This window comes from Harpia harpyja, chromosome 9, assembly GCF_026419915.1.
Source record: "Harpia harpyja isolate bHarHar1 chromosome 9, bHarHar1 primary haplotype, whole genome shotgun sequence".
NCBI classification, from domain to species: Eukaryota; Metazoa; Chordata; class Aves; order Accipitriformes; family Accipitridae; genus Harpia; species Harpia harpyja.
In genome coordinates this window covers 22,566,154-22,578,787 of record NC_068948.1, presented here as the reverse complement: position 1 = coordinate 22,578,787, position 12,634 = coordinate 22,566,154, and the positions used below count along the sequence as shown (strand labels likewise).

The 12,634-nt window shown below is 39.8% G+C and overlaps 1 protein-coding gene and 1 non-coding gene across 13 annotated transcripts in view; both read right to left on the bottom strand.

Annotated features, from left to right (window-relative positions):
• CNOT1 (CCR4-NOT transcription complex subunit 1) overlaps positions 1 to 12,634 on the bottom strand; it is a 59,836-nt gene that overhangs the window by 28,113 nt on the left and 19,089 nt on the right. For 6 of the 12 annotated variants that reach the window (XR_008236463.1, XM_052795396.1, XM_052795406.1 and 3 more), the window contains exons 12-19: positions 12,249 to 12,376; positions 10,963 to 11,203; positions 9,306 to 9,425; positions 8,062 to 8,184; positions 7,679 to 7,830; positions 2,961 to 3,111; positions 1,393 to 1,594; positions 851 to 997 (exon numbers count right to left, since the gene is read on the bottom strand). Coding sequence is in view for 11 of the 12 variants with exons in the window: in XM_052795396.1 (XP_052651356.1) it covers positions 851 to 997; positions 1,393 to 1,594; positions 2,961 to 3,111; positions 7,679 to 7,830; positions 8,062 to 8,184; positions 9,306 to 9,425; positions 10,963 to 11,203; positions 12,249 to 12,376 (1,264 nt within the window). In the remaining variant the exon portion in view is untranslated. The remainder of the gene's footprint in view (positions 1 to 850; positions 998 to 1,392; positions 1,595 to 2,960; positions 3,112 to 7,678; positions 7,831 to 8,061; positions 8,185 to 9,305; positions 9,426 to 10,962; positions 11,204 to 12,248; positions 12,377 to 12,634) is intronic. The other 6 variants (XM_052795400.1, XM_052795405.1, XM_052795399.1 and 3 more) reach the window with 3 other exon arrangements.
• On the bottom strand, positions 2,501 to 2,636 carry LOC128146668 (small nucleolar RNA SNORA50). The gene has a single exon (XR_008236811.1). It is a non-coding gene; the product is annotated as a small nucleolar RNA SNORA50 (small nucleolar RNA).

Sequence of the window (12,634 nt, the reverse complement as noted above, 5' to 3'; positions counted from 1 at the left end):
AATGCAAAACAGACTAGAATAAAGCATGCTACACAACACTAACATGCAGACAAACTTTCACACAAACTTTCAGGCCAGCCAGTGAGCTTCAAGCAAGTTTATACTGAATGTTCAAGCCCAAAAATGGTCACTGCAGCCACCTCCACTGCACATCTGTAGAGATCAGTAACTTCGTTTTTATGGAGGAGCTATCAAAGGAGCCATATGTAATAACAGCAATGCGGAAGGTTTAGCATACGGCTATGATTCCTAAAGGCAACACTTGAGGGCTTAAACATTTCATTGTAAGCATACTTCAGAGGCATAAATGAGTTAACGATAATGGCTCAGCATTAGGAACAAAATTATTCCTTCCAAAAACCACCTTCCCACCAACTTTTGTTAGTCTTATTTGTATCCAATGTTGCAGTCTAATTCACTGCTTCACCTGTCAAGTTCTCTGCTGCAACAGGACCTTACCCAGGTAGCTTTGTTTAACCTTGTTACAAAACAAAAACCACCCTCTTACCAGCTGCATACAATTCTCTGTAAAGAGCAGGACAACACTTTTGTTCAAAACACAGCACAACAAAAAAAAAAAGGACACAAACACACTGTTCATGCAAATCCATAACATGTTGTATTTTTATGCTAACAGCTTGCTTTTTTTTTTCTTTTTTAAATTCCCCCCAGGCCACTTGGTAAACTTTTAGTATATAACTTTAGAAGCACCTTTTTCAGACTAATGGCATAATACAAGAGCCACATTTCTAACATTTACCACCTACAGATCCAAGCCTCCCCAAAGGAAATGCAGATTAACTGCAGACCACAGTCACACTTCACAGCCACAGACAACACTACCACTTACAAGGTTTCATCTTACTCTGCTGGAATGTAGGCTGGTTCAGTCCAGATGTGCTCAGCTTCCTTTGCACGAATGGGTCATTGTTCACTGCAGGAAGGCCCAGGGCTCCAGTTCCTATGCCAGTCAGGCTACCCGTAGTAAGACCACCTACTGAAAAGCAAACAACTGGTCATCTCAGTTGCACCCTTCACAGTATGCACTTATCACTCCCAACACTTGTCACTTCCAAGAACTCAGAGCTATATAGCCTCCTAACTGTCCAGTATCAAGCAGTTTTATCTCAAGCAATTCTTCATCTCTGTCCCAACCTAAAATAATGCCACTAAAATCTGTCAAAACACTCACCCTCTTGAGTCTCAAACTTTTTACCTATTGCAGCTGCAACATTCTGAAGTGCTGTTTCAGCAGTGACCTAGGAGCAAGGGCTGTGTAATTCCCTCCCACACAACACACAGCTGTTTGCCCAGTATTTCCAACCACAGCAACAACAGTGCCTTAGCTCTGATATGTCAAAAATACAAACCACTCCACCCGGACAGCAGTACCTGGAAGCTGTGAAGAGAGTCCTCCGATGCCACTGAAACCTGTTGTCTGGTTTTGAGTGGAAAGAGGGGGGAATGCTTTTGCTGGTGACTGAGGAGTACTGAATGCAGAGCCCAAGTTTGGAGGGAAGCCTTGCATGCTCTGGGTATGAGGAGCAGCTGAGCCACCTAAACTAAGAGATGCCATTCCTGCAAGCGAGTCGATCTGAATGAAGAAAGGAAGATTATACACAGACATCCATAAACCACAATCAAGCTGATTTTTGGCAGGTTTTGTATAGAGACAGCTACATATCAAAACATTCCTGAGAAGAGCTTTTCTGCATGGCTAATTTAAATTCTGAAGTCATCCAGATCACCCCAAAAGATTAGCTTGTCTACAAAATGCAATTTTACTTTTTCTTCTATAATCCCACAAAATCCTATTCCATCAGACATTTCACAAAAAGGCTGATTGTTCCATTGTCTCTAGTTAAGTGTAACACAACAGTACATGCTTATAAGCAGCAGCACGTAGGTATTTATACTAGTTTATGCTCTGCAGTTTGCAACCTCAGACCTTACCCCACAACTTACAAAGGCTATTTCATGTCAAGCTTACGGAATATTTTTGACTGTCTGAAAGATCTCATTATGCCCACTTTTCACAGCTAAATACCTGAATGCAGTCTTCAATAAAAAGCATTAAGACCTGGGTGATGAGTAGGAGGGAAGGCACAATACCAGCTAACAAAGCAATAAGTTAAAAGCTCCTGACTAGGAACAGCAGAAAACTGTGTTATCTACCCAAGACAGCACGACTACAGACTATCATCTGCTGCTCTGTTTATTCACATCAGTTATTTGCAGCAGGTTGCCAAGATATTTAGTACATCTCATGAGCAACTTCAATAAAGCAACAATTTACAAGGAAACTGCTCTCCGTATTTAGTTTATGTAATCTACTGATGCTTCAGACATTCTTAAATGCTGAATTGCCACTATATCATGTGAAAAAAAACTTGTCACCACTTTAAAATCTGCCATTGAATGTTAACTGCTAGAAGCAAAACTTGTCTGTAATGTGTTGCTCCCAGAGGAGGAAGGGATGATGAGTGGCAGGGAGTAACTTAAATGTACCTTGTTTTTAAAAGAGCAGTTCAGTTGAGAGCTGAAGAGCCCCAGTTATAACAAGTCCTTACGCTCTAGCACTGTTGCTTGGCCCGTGAAGCTACAAACAAGACACATCAGGTTCAAAGGCAGTGCTTAATTCTCAAAAGTCTTAGTAAATTTTAGCACTTTAAAAGAAACCCTCAGTTATTTTAAATAAACCAAATCTCTATCCCTCTTCGGTGCTCCCATCCTGCTATACTTCAGTTACTTCTTAGAGACATTTGTGAAGTGAACAACAGTTCTGAACTACAACCCTCAAGCATTATTCTGTAGTTACAAGCAAGTTATCTAGACATGCAAGCGTAAAACTAAGGGAGCCAGATGATGTTTTACTTAGTCCTGCTGAAAGAGCTCAAATAGTGTAGCAGAACTAATGCTAAATCAACAACAACTCAAAATGCAGCACATTATTTGTCTACCTGTACAGGAGAGATGGCATCCAAGCTGCTAGCACTGGGTGGGCGTCCTTTCGGCATGACTCCAGGTGGTGGCTGTCTAGCCTTGTTCATGACATTGCTGCAGTTAGCTACCATGGTGAGGATCGTCTCTGACAGCTCCTGAGAAACACTCCTAGAACAGAGAAGTAGGATAGTGAGCCATATAACATTCATGAAACTAAGGCCCCTAACTTATTTGGTTTTCCTACAGAAACTGGGGCCACACTTCACAAATAGAAGTTGCAAAACAACCCCAGCAGAAGCCACATTTTGTTATTTGCAAAACTTGCATTGGAGCATGTCCCAAGAGAAACAGCTATATTTAAATAGAAAATTTTAAACTGTAGTTCTGAAAATTAACCTCAAATAGAATATTCCTTTGTTTTCAATAATTCAAATACTGCTTTACAGTTACCGCAGCAAGTAATGACTTACAGAAAACAGGGGTATGTACCTACATGGCTCCAACAGTCCTTGGAAGAGCAGACTATCTACAACAGTCTTTGTCTGCTGTTGTCCACATTATGGGCTATATACAGCTCAGCCTCATGAATAACAAATGATGCTATGATCCCTTGTTCAAATCCACTCCTTAAGACTCCTTCCTATCCCCAGACTTCACCGTTCATGACAATTCCCATTCTGAATCTCATTCCATACAACGTTTCTCCAAAAGAGGAGATACAACATGACTAAAGCTTGGGTTACATGAAGACAAAAAACAATGAGAGGTAAATACCACCACCTGCTTCACTAAAATTCATCTGTCTATAAACTGAAAGACATGCTTCACACACTAACATTAAACCAAAACAGAGACAGGAAGCCGAATTATTCAAGAAAATTATAATCAAAAGCCAACAGAAAACACAAACTTAAGCATGAACACATTGCACAATCGAGAGCAGTCAGTACCTCTTTTCCAAAGTATTCCAGATCTGACTGCCAGGTTCCCAAACTGGAAAGAGAGCCAGCTCTGCTGCTGATATACCTAACCACAAACATACTAACACGACATTAACATTCTCCTTTCGGAAAATACAACCGATTATTTATGGCTCTCCTGAACTTTAGTTCTACCTTTTTGGTGAGGACAGCTAAAGCAGCAGATTCCTTCTTGTAATGGTGCAACTATACCACACAGCTTTGTTACCCTTGTCTGGAGATTCCTCATATTAACTCAATTTTCACAAGCTTTTACTGCACAGCTGTTGGGACAAGGGGAAAAAGAAAGAGGAACCATCCTGATGATTAAGGCAGGAAAACAAAGTGCAGATCGATCAGCCTTCAGCTTTGGCAAGTATCCCATTACAGGCTACACAGAGTTAAGGGCTTCCAGTTGTTCTCCAAAGCCAGTGATCCACTACATAGTGTGGGTAAAAGCTCACTCAAGACAGACAGGGGAATCTGGGGAGATAACATGGATGAGCAGATTTCCATACAGGGCAACAAACATTTTATCAACTGTTTCACAAGCTGATTCCTTTACATGCTTTAACATCCTCTCACCAGGGCCTACTGTCAAAGACTTTAAAACCAAGGGGCTTGGGGGGTATGTATCAGAAGTGATCAGAAACCTACCTTAAAAAACCAAAACAAAACACCAAAGGGATTTCTGTTTTGAGAAAGTACAACCAGACCTGAAGGCAGAGCTCTGAGCATGGCACATGGTAGGCTCACCCCAATGCTACAGTCTCAGAAATCTCAACATTTAAATGTATGACCAATTAACATTTTTTTCTGATGCAGTAGGCATTCCAAGATCATACAGCACTGCAGCTAATCAGGGAACGGGACTGGGGACTGAAGAGCTGAATCCACCCATGGTTACCATCCTCAATCTTCTGCCCTCCCCTTTTTTGGTAGCAGTTACATTTGCACTCTTTATGCTTAAATACTATAGCATGCTTCAGTAAAACACATACCAATCTGCTGTAGATAGAGAAAATGGCAGCCCACAATGAAGACTAAGACAGGCTTACGATCCTACAATTTGATACTTATCGTGACCAGTTAGGCCATTCGTGCTTTGGAGCAAACCACTAACATTATGTGCTGCCCTCTAGACAGACTGAAGGTTAAATTTTTTATCATGTTAAAAGACACACTGCTGTATCAAGATGCAAACATCACAATATTTTTAGATAGTACAAAACTGCAGGTTTTCACAAAAAAGCGCCTGCATTTGAGGCAAATGATACGAAGCAGTAAGTAGGCAGGCATGATTTGATAACTAGATCTTAAAAGAAAATGTTTGTATTTTCAAGTTTTACATAAAAATATATTCAGGCATCTAACCTAATCAGTGCCATTCCTGGATCAGAACTAGGGGAAAACTGCAGGAAGGAGAACTTTGAAACACAAGTGAGGAGGAGAGCCAGGGACCACAGTCAACCAGCTCTAGAGGAACAAAACCGTCAGCTTAAAGGAAGCTCCAGCTTGCTGGAATAACAAGTTCACATCTCTTGCATTTTTTTTTTTTTAACCCATCTTTACAGAGCAAGGAAAGGCCTTTTCATTCCCCTAAGCACAGGTAGCCAGAAGCTTCTTCCCTTATTGAGGCAGGGACTGAGAAGGAACAACCATTCCACACACTGACACACTTGGACTGTGCTGGAGACAACTGCATGGAAAAAGGCACTGCTGCCCCTCTCAACTCACTGCAGCTCCTTGAGGGGAGGACTTCTTGTAAGCAGTTTGTTACCAAATCACATGCTTGGTCAGGCTGTGGTGCCTGCAACCACCTTGACTCCATTTTAAAAAACACTCAGTAATAAAAGGAACACTTATTTCTTTTTGAAGCCTTGCTGCTACACAACTGCAGTGCTCACCAGTGATAAACAAGTTGCACCAAAAGAAGTCTCAGAACACACAGCATCCTGGTGGCCAAGAAAAGTGTCTCCCTGGACACAAAACAAGACAAGAAATAACTACAGCCTAATTAAAGAGCAGGCTCCTAAATCATCAGATTTAACAGATGGCAGACTTCAGCTAGTGAAGTGGAACTACCCTCCCAGATGTATTTAATAATTACTGCAATTTTAATCTTCTAGTCTTTACAATGCCTGCTTCCATTCATGACTGAAACCTAAGCTAATCAAAGTACTTGCTTCATGAAAGAAGTCCAAGCATTTTCTTTTTAAAGCTCAAAGAGAATAACTAATGGAAAATGACTGCAAGTAGGTCACATTCTTGCATAAAAGGGAATACAAGCAGCTATAAAAAGAAACCAAAAGCTGAGAGAATTGTGCCAGTAGAGAACTAGTGGCTTTTGGAATTAATTGAATAAATAAAACTTGGTAACACATTAAGATTCAGAACACAGTTACATTAGATGCAAGTCAAGTCTACAGTTAACTGTTAAACCTCTAAAATCTTGACACAGTAGCATGCAAAATAATGAATATAAGTTAATTTGTGAACAATAGTCTCAGAAGATACACTCTGAGTTGAAAAATAACAGCCATCTTTTCAGTCCAAGAGGTATGCTAGACCATCACATTTCAGAAACAGCATTTCAACAGCATTTTGAAGTTTAATTGCACAGGTCCCAGTAGAAATCAGGAGAATCCTTTCTCCTAAAATCTTATAGGTACCTCAAATTCCCTTCCAGTTCAAATACCCATCATGACAACTCTATGTTGATACTCATTTCCTCACCTACATGAGAGCCACGAATCATCCTAAACACCTTTAAAGATGTTTCTTGTAACTTACCAGACAATACTGGCTAAGCCAAGGGACACAATATAAGCCTTAGATCAAGCAACACACACAGACATGCCAGCCTCTCTTGGTATCAAAATTTAACACCATAACCAGCACCATCTCCAGCTTTCAGTCTCACTGGCTCACATGTCACACTATGGTATGCCTAGTTATCTTTGAAATATTGCTGCGGTTAAATACCATCTTGATCTGACAGCATTAAGAAATGACACCACAAATATTTTACAACATTCAGTCATTTCTACTAAATGCGAACACAGCATTTAAAAACTGATTTGTCCAATTTCAGTTTCCATTAGCCTTTCTGTAGTCTACCCCTCCCTCTAGCAGATGAAACAGCTCTCTAGGACCCACACTTTTTTCTTCTGGACTTTATAGCTAAACAATCTGATCTGCTAAAGATCTTAAGTTATTTTCCATCCTTTGACTACTTTGATACTGTCTCAAATGAAGACAACAAGTTACACACATCTAGTTTCAGTCTCAATTACATTACAATCACTACTTACCACTTTTCTCCTAAACATAAGGATTGCATTAGCCCTTTCTGCTAGGGTAGTAACCACACACAGAGGCATTTGCTTAACACAATCACAAAATCCTTTACACAGTCACTGTTTTCCAAGATGCTGTCCCATTCTGTAGTTATAGCCTGTATTCCTTTTTGTCCAAATTACAACCCTGTATCTAGTCATTAACAACCCAGGATCTGACTAACCAGCCATCCCCCAGTTACCAAGATCACCTCAGCTGTTTGATTATAAAGACAAAAACACTTTCAAGCACTTGTGACCTAGCCTACAACAAAAGTTTCAGCACAAAATTAAAAATACTAGTGAATCTATCCCTGCAAGGTTATATACTCTCATTAACCCTATTCACCATGTGAAATTCCAAACCAGCTGTGACCATGTGCCAGCAAACAAGCTGCAAATGTATCACACATTTAGTGTAAGCAATATAATCCTTACCCAGCACAAGCTTGCAGACACGCCAACATGGTCGCCAAGGTTTCTGGAGGAAGCTGAGCACTTTTGGGCTGATCTTTTTCTGGAGCAAGGCCACCCAGGATAGATGGACATCTTCTCTTTAAGAAAGTCATACAGGCCTGGATGAAAGGCTCCTGAGGAAAAAAATGTTATCTTAACCTCCCAAACTGCATCCAAGCCACTATTTCAAACTTGGCAATTGCACTGTGGAAAGAACTGCACTAAGCTATTATAGTTCAGTGAAAGCATTGAACCATCACACCATGGACACTTTCCACAACTTTAAAGCTACTTATAAAATTGTTAAAGTGACTTAAGTCAGTCACTGATAGAGTGCAGAAGTAAAAAGAAAAATCCTGCTTTACCCCATGCTCCCGAATTTTATCTGTAAGCCATTTGTCAAGTTTGAGGTATTCCCGTCGAGAGGCAAGTGCAGCAAGGTCAATAACAAAGGCAAATGGAGTACCATTCAGCAGCATTGACAAGGCCTAAAGAAAAAAAAAAATCAGAAGACTACTAGTGAAGACACAAGGATACCCTTTCTCCTTTCTTTTCATTCTAATCCCCATATACTTTTTTAGTGAAGAAGTCTTGCTATCACATGCTGCTATGCTTTCTTTGTCAACAAAAAGATTGGTACTATCAGCTTCACTTATAGCTCACTCATGAGACAAATAAGCAATAGCTCTCATTTGAAATCATCACCCTACGTTCTTTGAAGTGACCTTGTGCTGACAGGTTTTAAATTCCTCTATATAAAAATCCACCAGCAAGTGGCCAAGGACTACCAAGTTGATATTGCAACAAAATTAATCAGAAGAGCCTAGCATCTCCCTGCAAACTCAACCCCTTCAGAGCCACTTTGAATATATCTGCTCAAAGCGTTCATCTTGGAACACAGTAACTGCTACAACAAAACTGACTCCAAGCAGCAGTTGGTGCCCTTGCACTTTGAGACACCCAATTACTTTACATCTAACTTTAGGAAGCAATAAAGACAAAGAAGTCAGTCACAATTTCCAGTCTTTTGTGAATGTGTAAACAACTGAAAAGTAGTAGTATTCTTAATAAATCCCTGTTCCTTTAAGCTTAGCAGTGCCACCTTCACACAAATATCTGAAAGATATTTTCTGCATTCCCATTTCAATGGTATTCAAGGTTAAAACAGTCAAAGCTCTTCCTGGATTTACAGTACATTTACAGAGCAAGCAGTTCTATTACACTGCCTCCCAAGTTACTTGTCAGCTAAGCCATGGTAACAGACTCTACTGCAAACACCAAGTAAAATGTTTTGGGTTCACAAGTGGACAGGCTAGAAAGCATCCACAGTCAAATACCACAACTCAGCTGAAGAGCACTTAAAGTCATAAGAACCTAGGCTGGCGTTTTGTGTTGGTTTTTTGGTTGGTTGTGGTTTTTTTGGTTTTGTTGTTGGTTTTTTTTTTTTTTTAAGATGAGATACAGCAGCAACAATTGAATTCAGACATGCTTAAAACAAAGTAACCCTTACTAAATTACTCGCATCTAAGTTTAAGCTTAGCCTTTGTTAAAAGATAAGCAAGTCTGTGTAAGACACCAGAAAATAATGGCTGTGTTTTGCAAAACTCACCTTCAAGTCTTGTGCCACATCAAGAATACGTGACAATTTTGCCTGGTCATACTGCTCCCCTCTCATGTACCATTCTGCCATTGCATGCATGATAAGCTGACGAATCGAAGGAGACTGACCCTAAGGAGAATTAAATTAGGATTGTGCTTCATGCCTCTAGGAGAAGGATCAACTATGTGAACATTAACTAGGATATTTTACCTCTAAAATGCAATACACAAACATATTTACTTTTTAGCTTCAGAGTTGGGTTCTTTTTGTGCAATAAGCTATCCAGGAGCTACAACTAAAGGATGTAGAATGACTTCAAATGGTAAGTATGTACATCCCAATCTCTTTCCTACCACTGTACAGGTCTAATTCCTCTCAATTGTAGAGAAACTGCTTTTGGAATATGCAAATCATTTACAAAATGTTATGCCTGACATGATGTCCTGAAGTGAGAACTGCGACATCACACCTTAACATGGAAAACAGTATCTAACTCTTTGCTCACACAGCAGCAATTTTAAACTACAACACAATTTTGATGGGAACAAAGGTTTTGCTTAAAGGTTCCCTCATCTGGGGAAGTAAAATGTCCTCAAGTTGTGGAATGGCACCATGTCACATGGCAGCCATCATTTTGTACTTTATTCTGAAGCCTACCCTGTGGAAAAATTGCATATTCTACCATTTCAAGACCTTATGCAAAAAGCACATCACTTTTATCCTAACCCCCCATTATTCAATTTAAAGACTTATCAGGAAAAATATAAAACATTCATAGCACTTCAGCTAGCAAAGAGCCATAATTCTGCAGTGAATGTGGACGAAGACCTTAGAGGTCAAGCTTCTTATCATTAACTCTACTCTACTTGAACAGGGCAAGACATTTCCTAATGTAGATTCCCTCCCACCTCAGAGGCTTCCTCTGCCGTTCTTCTTATGACTCCTATTTGCTTAACTACCAGTGGATACAATGATGAAGGCCATACCAAAAGGCAAATCCATAAAAGCCTACTTGTTTGCCCATTAAAAGCATGAGATTTGCATACATAGCTACCCTGCCTCAACATGGAAGCTCTCCTTGAAAAAGGTCAGCAGCCAGTCCTAAGTTTTCAGAAAACACCCTAGACTCTTAAAACTTACAGCGTAAGTAGTTTCTTTATACCTAGAATAACCTCCATCTTTTAGCAAGTACAATGGAGATTATTTTGGTTTAAATCTCCTCACCTCTTACTGCTGCAAGTTTCTACACTTTAAATGTGTGAGGTTGAGAGCTGGGGGGGGGGGTGTTGCTGTTGTGAGGTTTTTGGTGTTCTTGTTTTCTAAAAAAACCCCAAACTTTGGTCAACTGGTTAAAACTGAAAGGTTAAAAAAAGTCAAACTTAACTTTGGTGTCTCTACTTTTCCAGGAGTATTTTCTCAGTGAACATTATTTCTTTGTTCTGAATATACTTCCCCACAGAAAATCAAATCACAACAGTTTGCTTCAAGATGGGGGGGGGAGACAACTCACATTACTTTGTATAAATCACTGATAATTTACCTCTTGGGTTTTAAATTACCCAGTTCATAAACCAAAACAAGCATTGTTATTCTAACTGTTCAACCCATTGAACAAGCTTTCAGTTACATCAACAAACTACAGGCACACTCCAGTGAGAATACTCACCTGTCCATGCCATGCATAGTGCAAAATGATGGCAGAGTTGGGATGGTTACCAAGGAAAATTGGCATGAGTGTGGAGATGAGTTCATGGCGCAAGGTATGCCAGGACGTGTTGATCTGCAATAAGGCCAATACCAACATATCTGGGCAATGCTTGATAGGAAAACTGAAGAGCTGCTTAACCTGCTCATACTGTCCCACTTCTGCCAATCGTAACAGAGATTCAATCAAATCCAGGCTCTTCCTAACAAAAGGAAAAAAACCAAATAGACACCCCCCCCAAGTTACAAAGTAGTTAGCTTATAGGATCCTGGATTCAAGCATTTTGTAGCAACAACTGTAAGACAACATAAAGCAATGCCCACTGCAAACAACCTGATATTGCAGCTCTTACCACATACAATTAACCTACAAAACCATTCATAACAACGAAAAATACACCCTCCCTCCTCCTTTTTTAGTTTTTTTTTTTTTTAAACAAACCAATTTAAGACCTTAAGAGCTTCTGATTCTGTTAGGGAAGAGGGAGAATTGAAAGCTGTTGTTGAAAAAATTCAGCTTGAGGTAGGTCACTTGGATAATTTAATTTGAAATGTACTTCCAGAAATGGAATACACTTTTTTTAAACACCTCCAAGTCCCCACCTGTGAAACTTAGTGAAGATATTCTACTTTTTTTGTCTGCTTTACCAACAAGTAATAATTGCCACCTTCCCCAATTTACCCACATTCCCCATCCTGCAATTCCCTATTTTGGGCCATACAATGGAAAGAGAAGCAAATATCTTCACTGAAATCAGCTACACAACTATATCAAAAGAAGGTGTGTAAAGGTCAGCTCAGAAAAGTCACACTAGTCAGCTTTATGCAATAACTCAGCAATAGCTATGTAAATTTACTATTTAAATCCCAGGACCTCTTTCATACAAGTAGAGCAAGTTTCTCTAATGTCATCCTGGGAAAGATAGATTTAAATTCATACCTCCCCTATACCCTCCTCTCAGCTCACAGTATCTGCCAAAACACATCAGCAGAAATTCTCCAGACAACCAGAAGACTCCAATAAAAGCAAGAACTGGCAGTACATTTTCAGATGTTATGGAAGTATAGGAAGTTCTGATACTATCAGAACTTTCACAGATCAAACATGGGACAAATACTAATGGCTGATCTATTGGGATGTACACACAACTACAAATAAATCTGGTTGCATTAATATAAAGCCACATTTGAGCAGACAAGTAATCTTACTCTAACTCTAGGTATGAAAGCAGTTGAGAGCAGGTTTACCATGTAGCAATTTCTCGATTGTCATCCTCTGGTGGTGCTTTCAGGATGTCTGTGGCAACAGTATGACAAGGGTAATCAGCAAAACAGAAGATTTCAGGGTTTATGAGGGAATGTTGAATAAAGGAGAGCTGGAATAAGAGACATGAAAAATAGTTTAGATATTTAAAGTTTCAGGTGCCTTCCACTTTATCAACTGCCACATTTCTGAGAACAATGCAAATCAACAAAGCAGTAGAGATAAGCCAAGATTTACTATCTGTTTTACCTAAGACTGAAACTCACACTTCTCCCAGGATTTCTGAAAGTGACAGACAGAGGTGTACTGACTGTACTTGTTTGCACAAAGCCCTTTTGTGTAACCAGGTAAGGACCTCAGAGCACAGCCA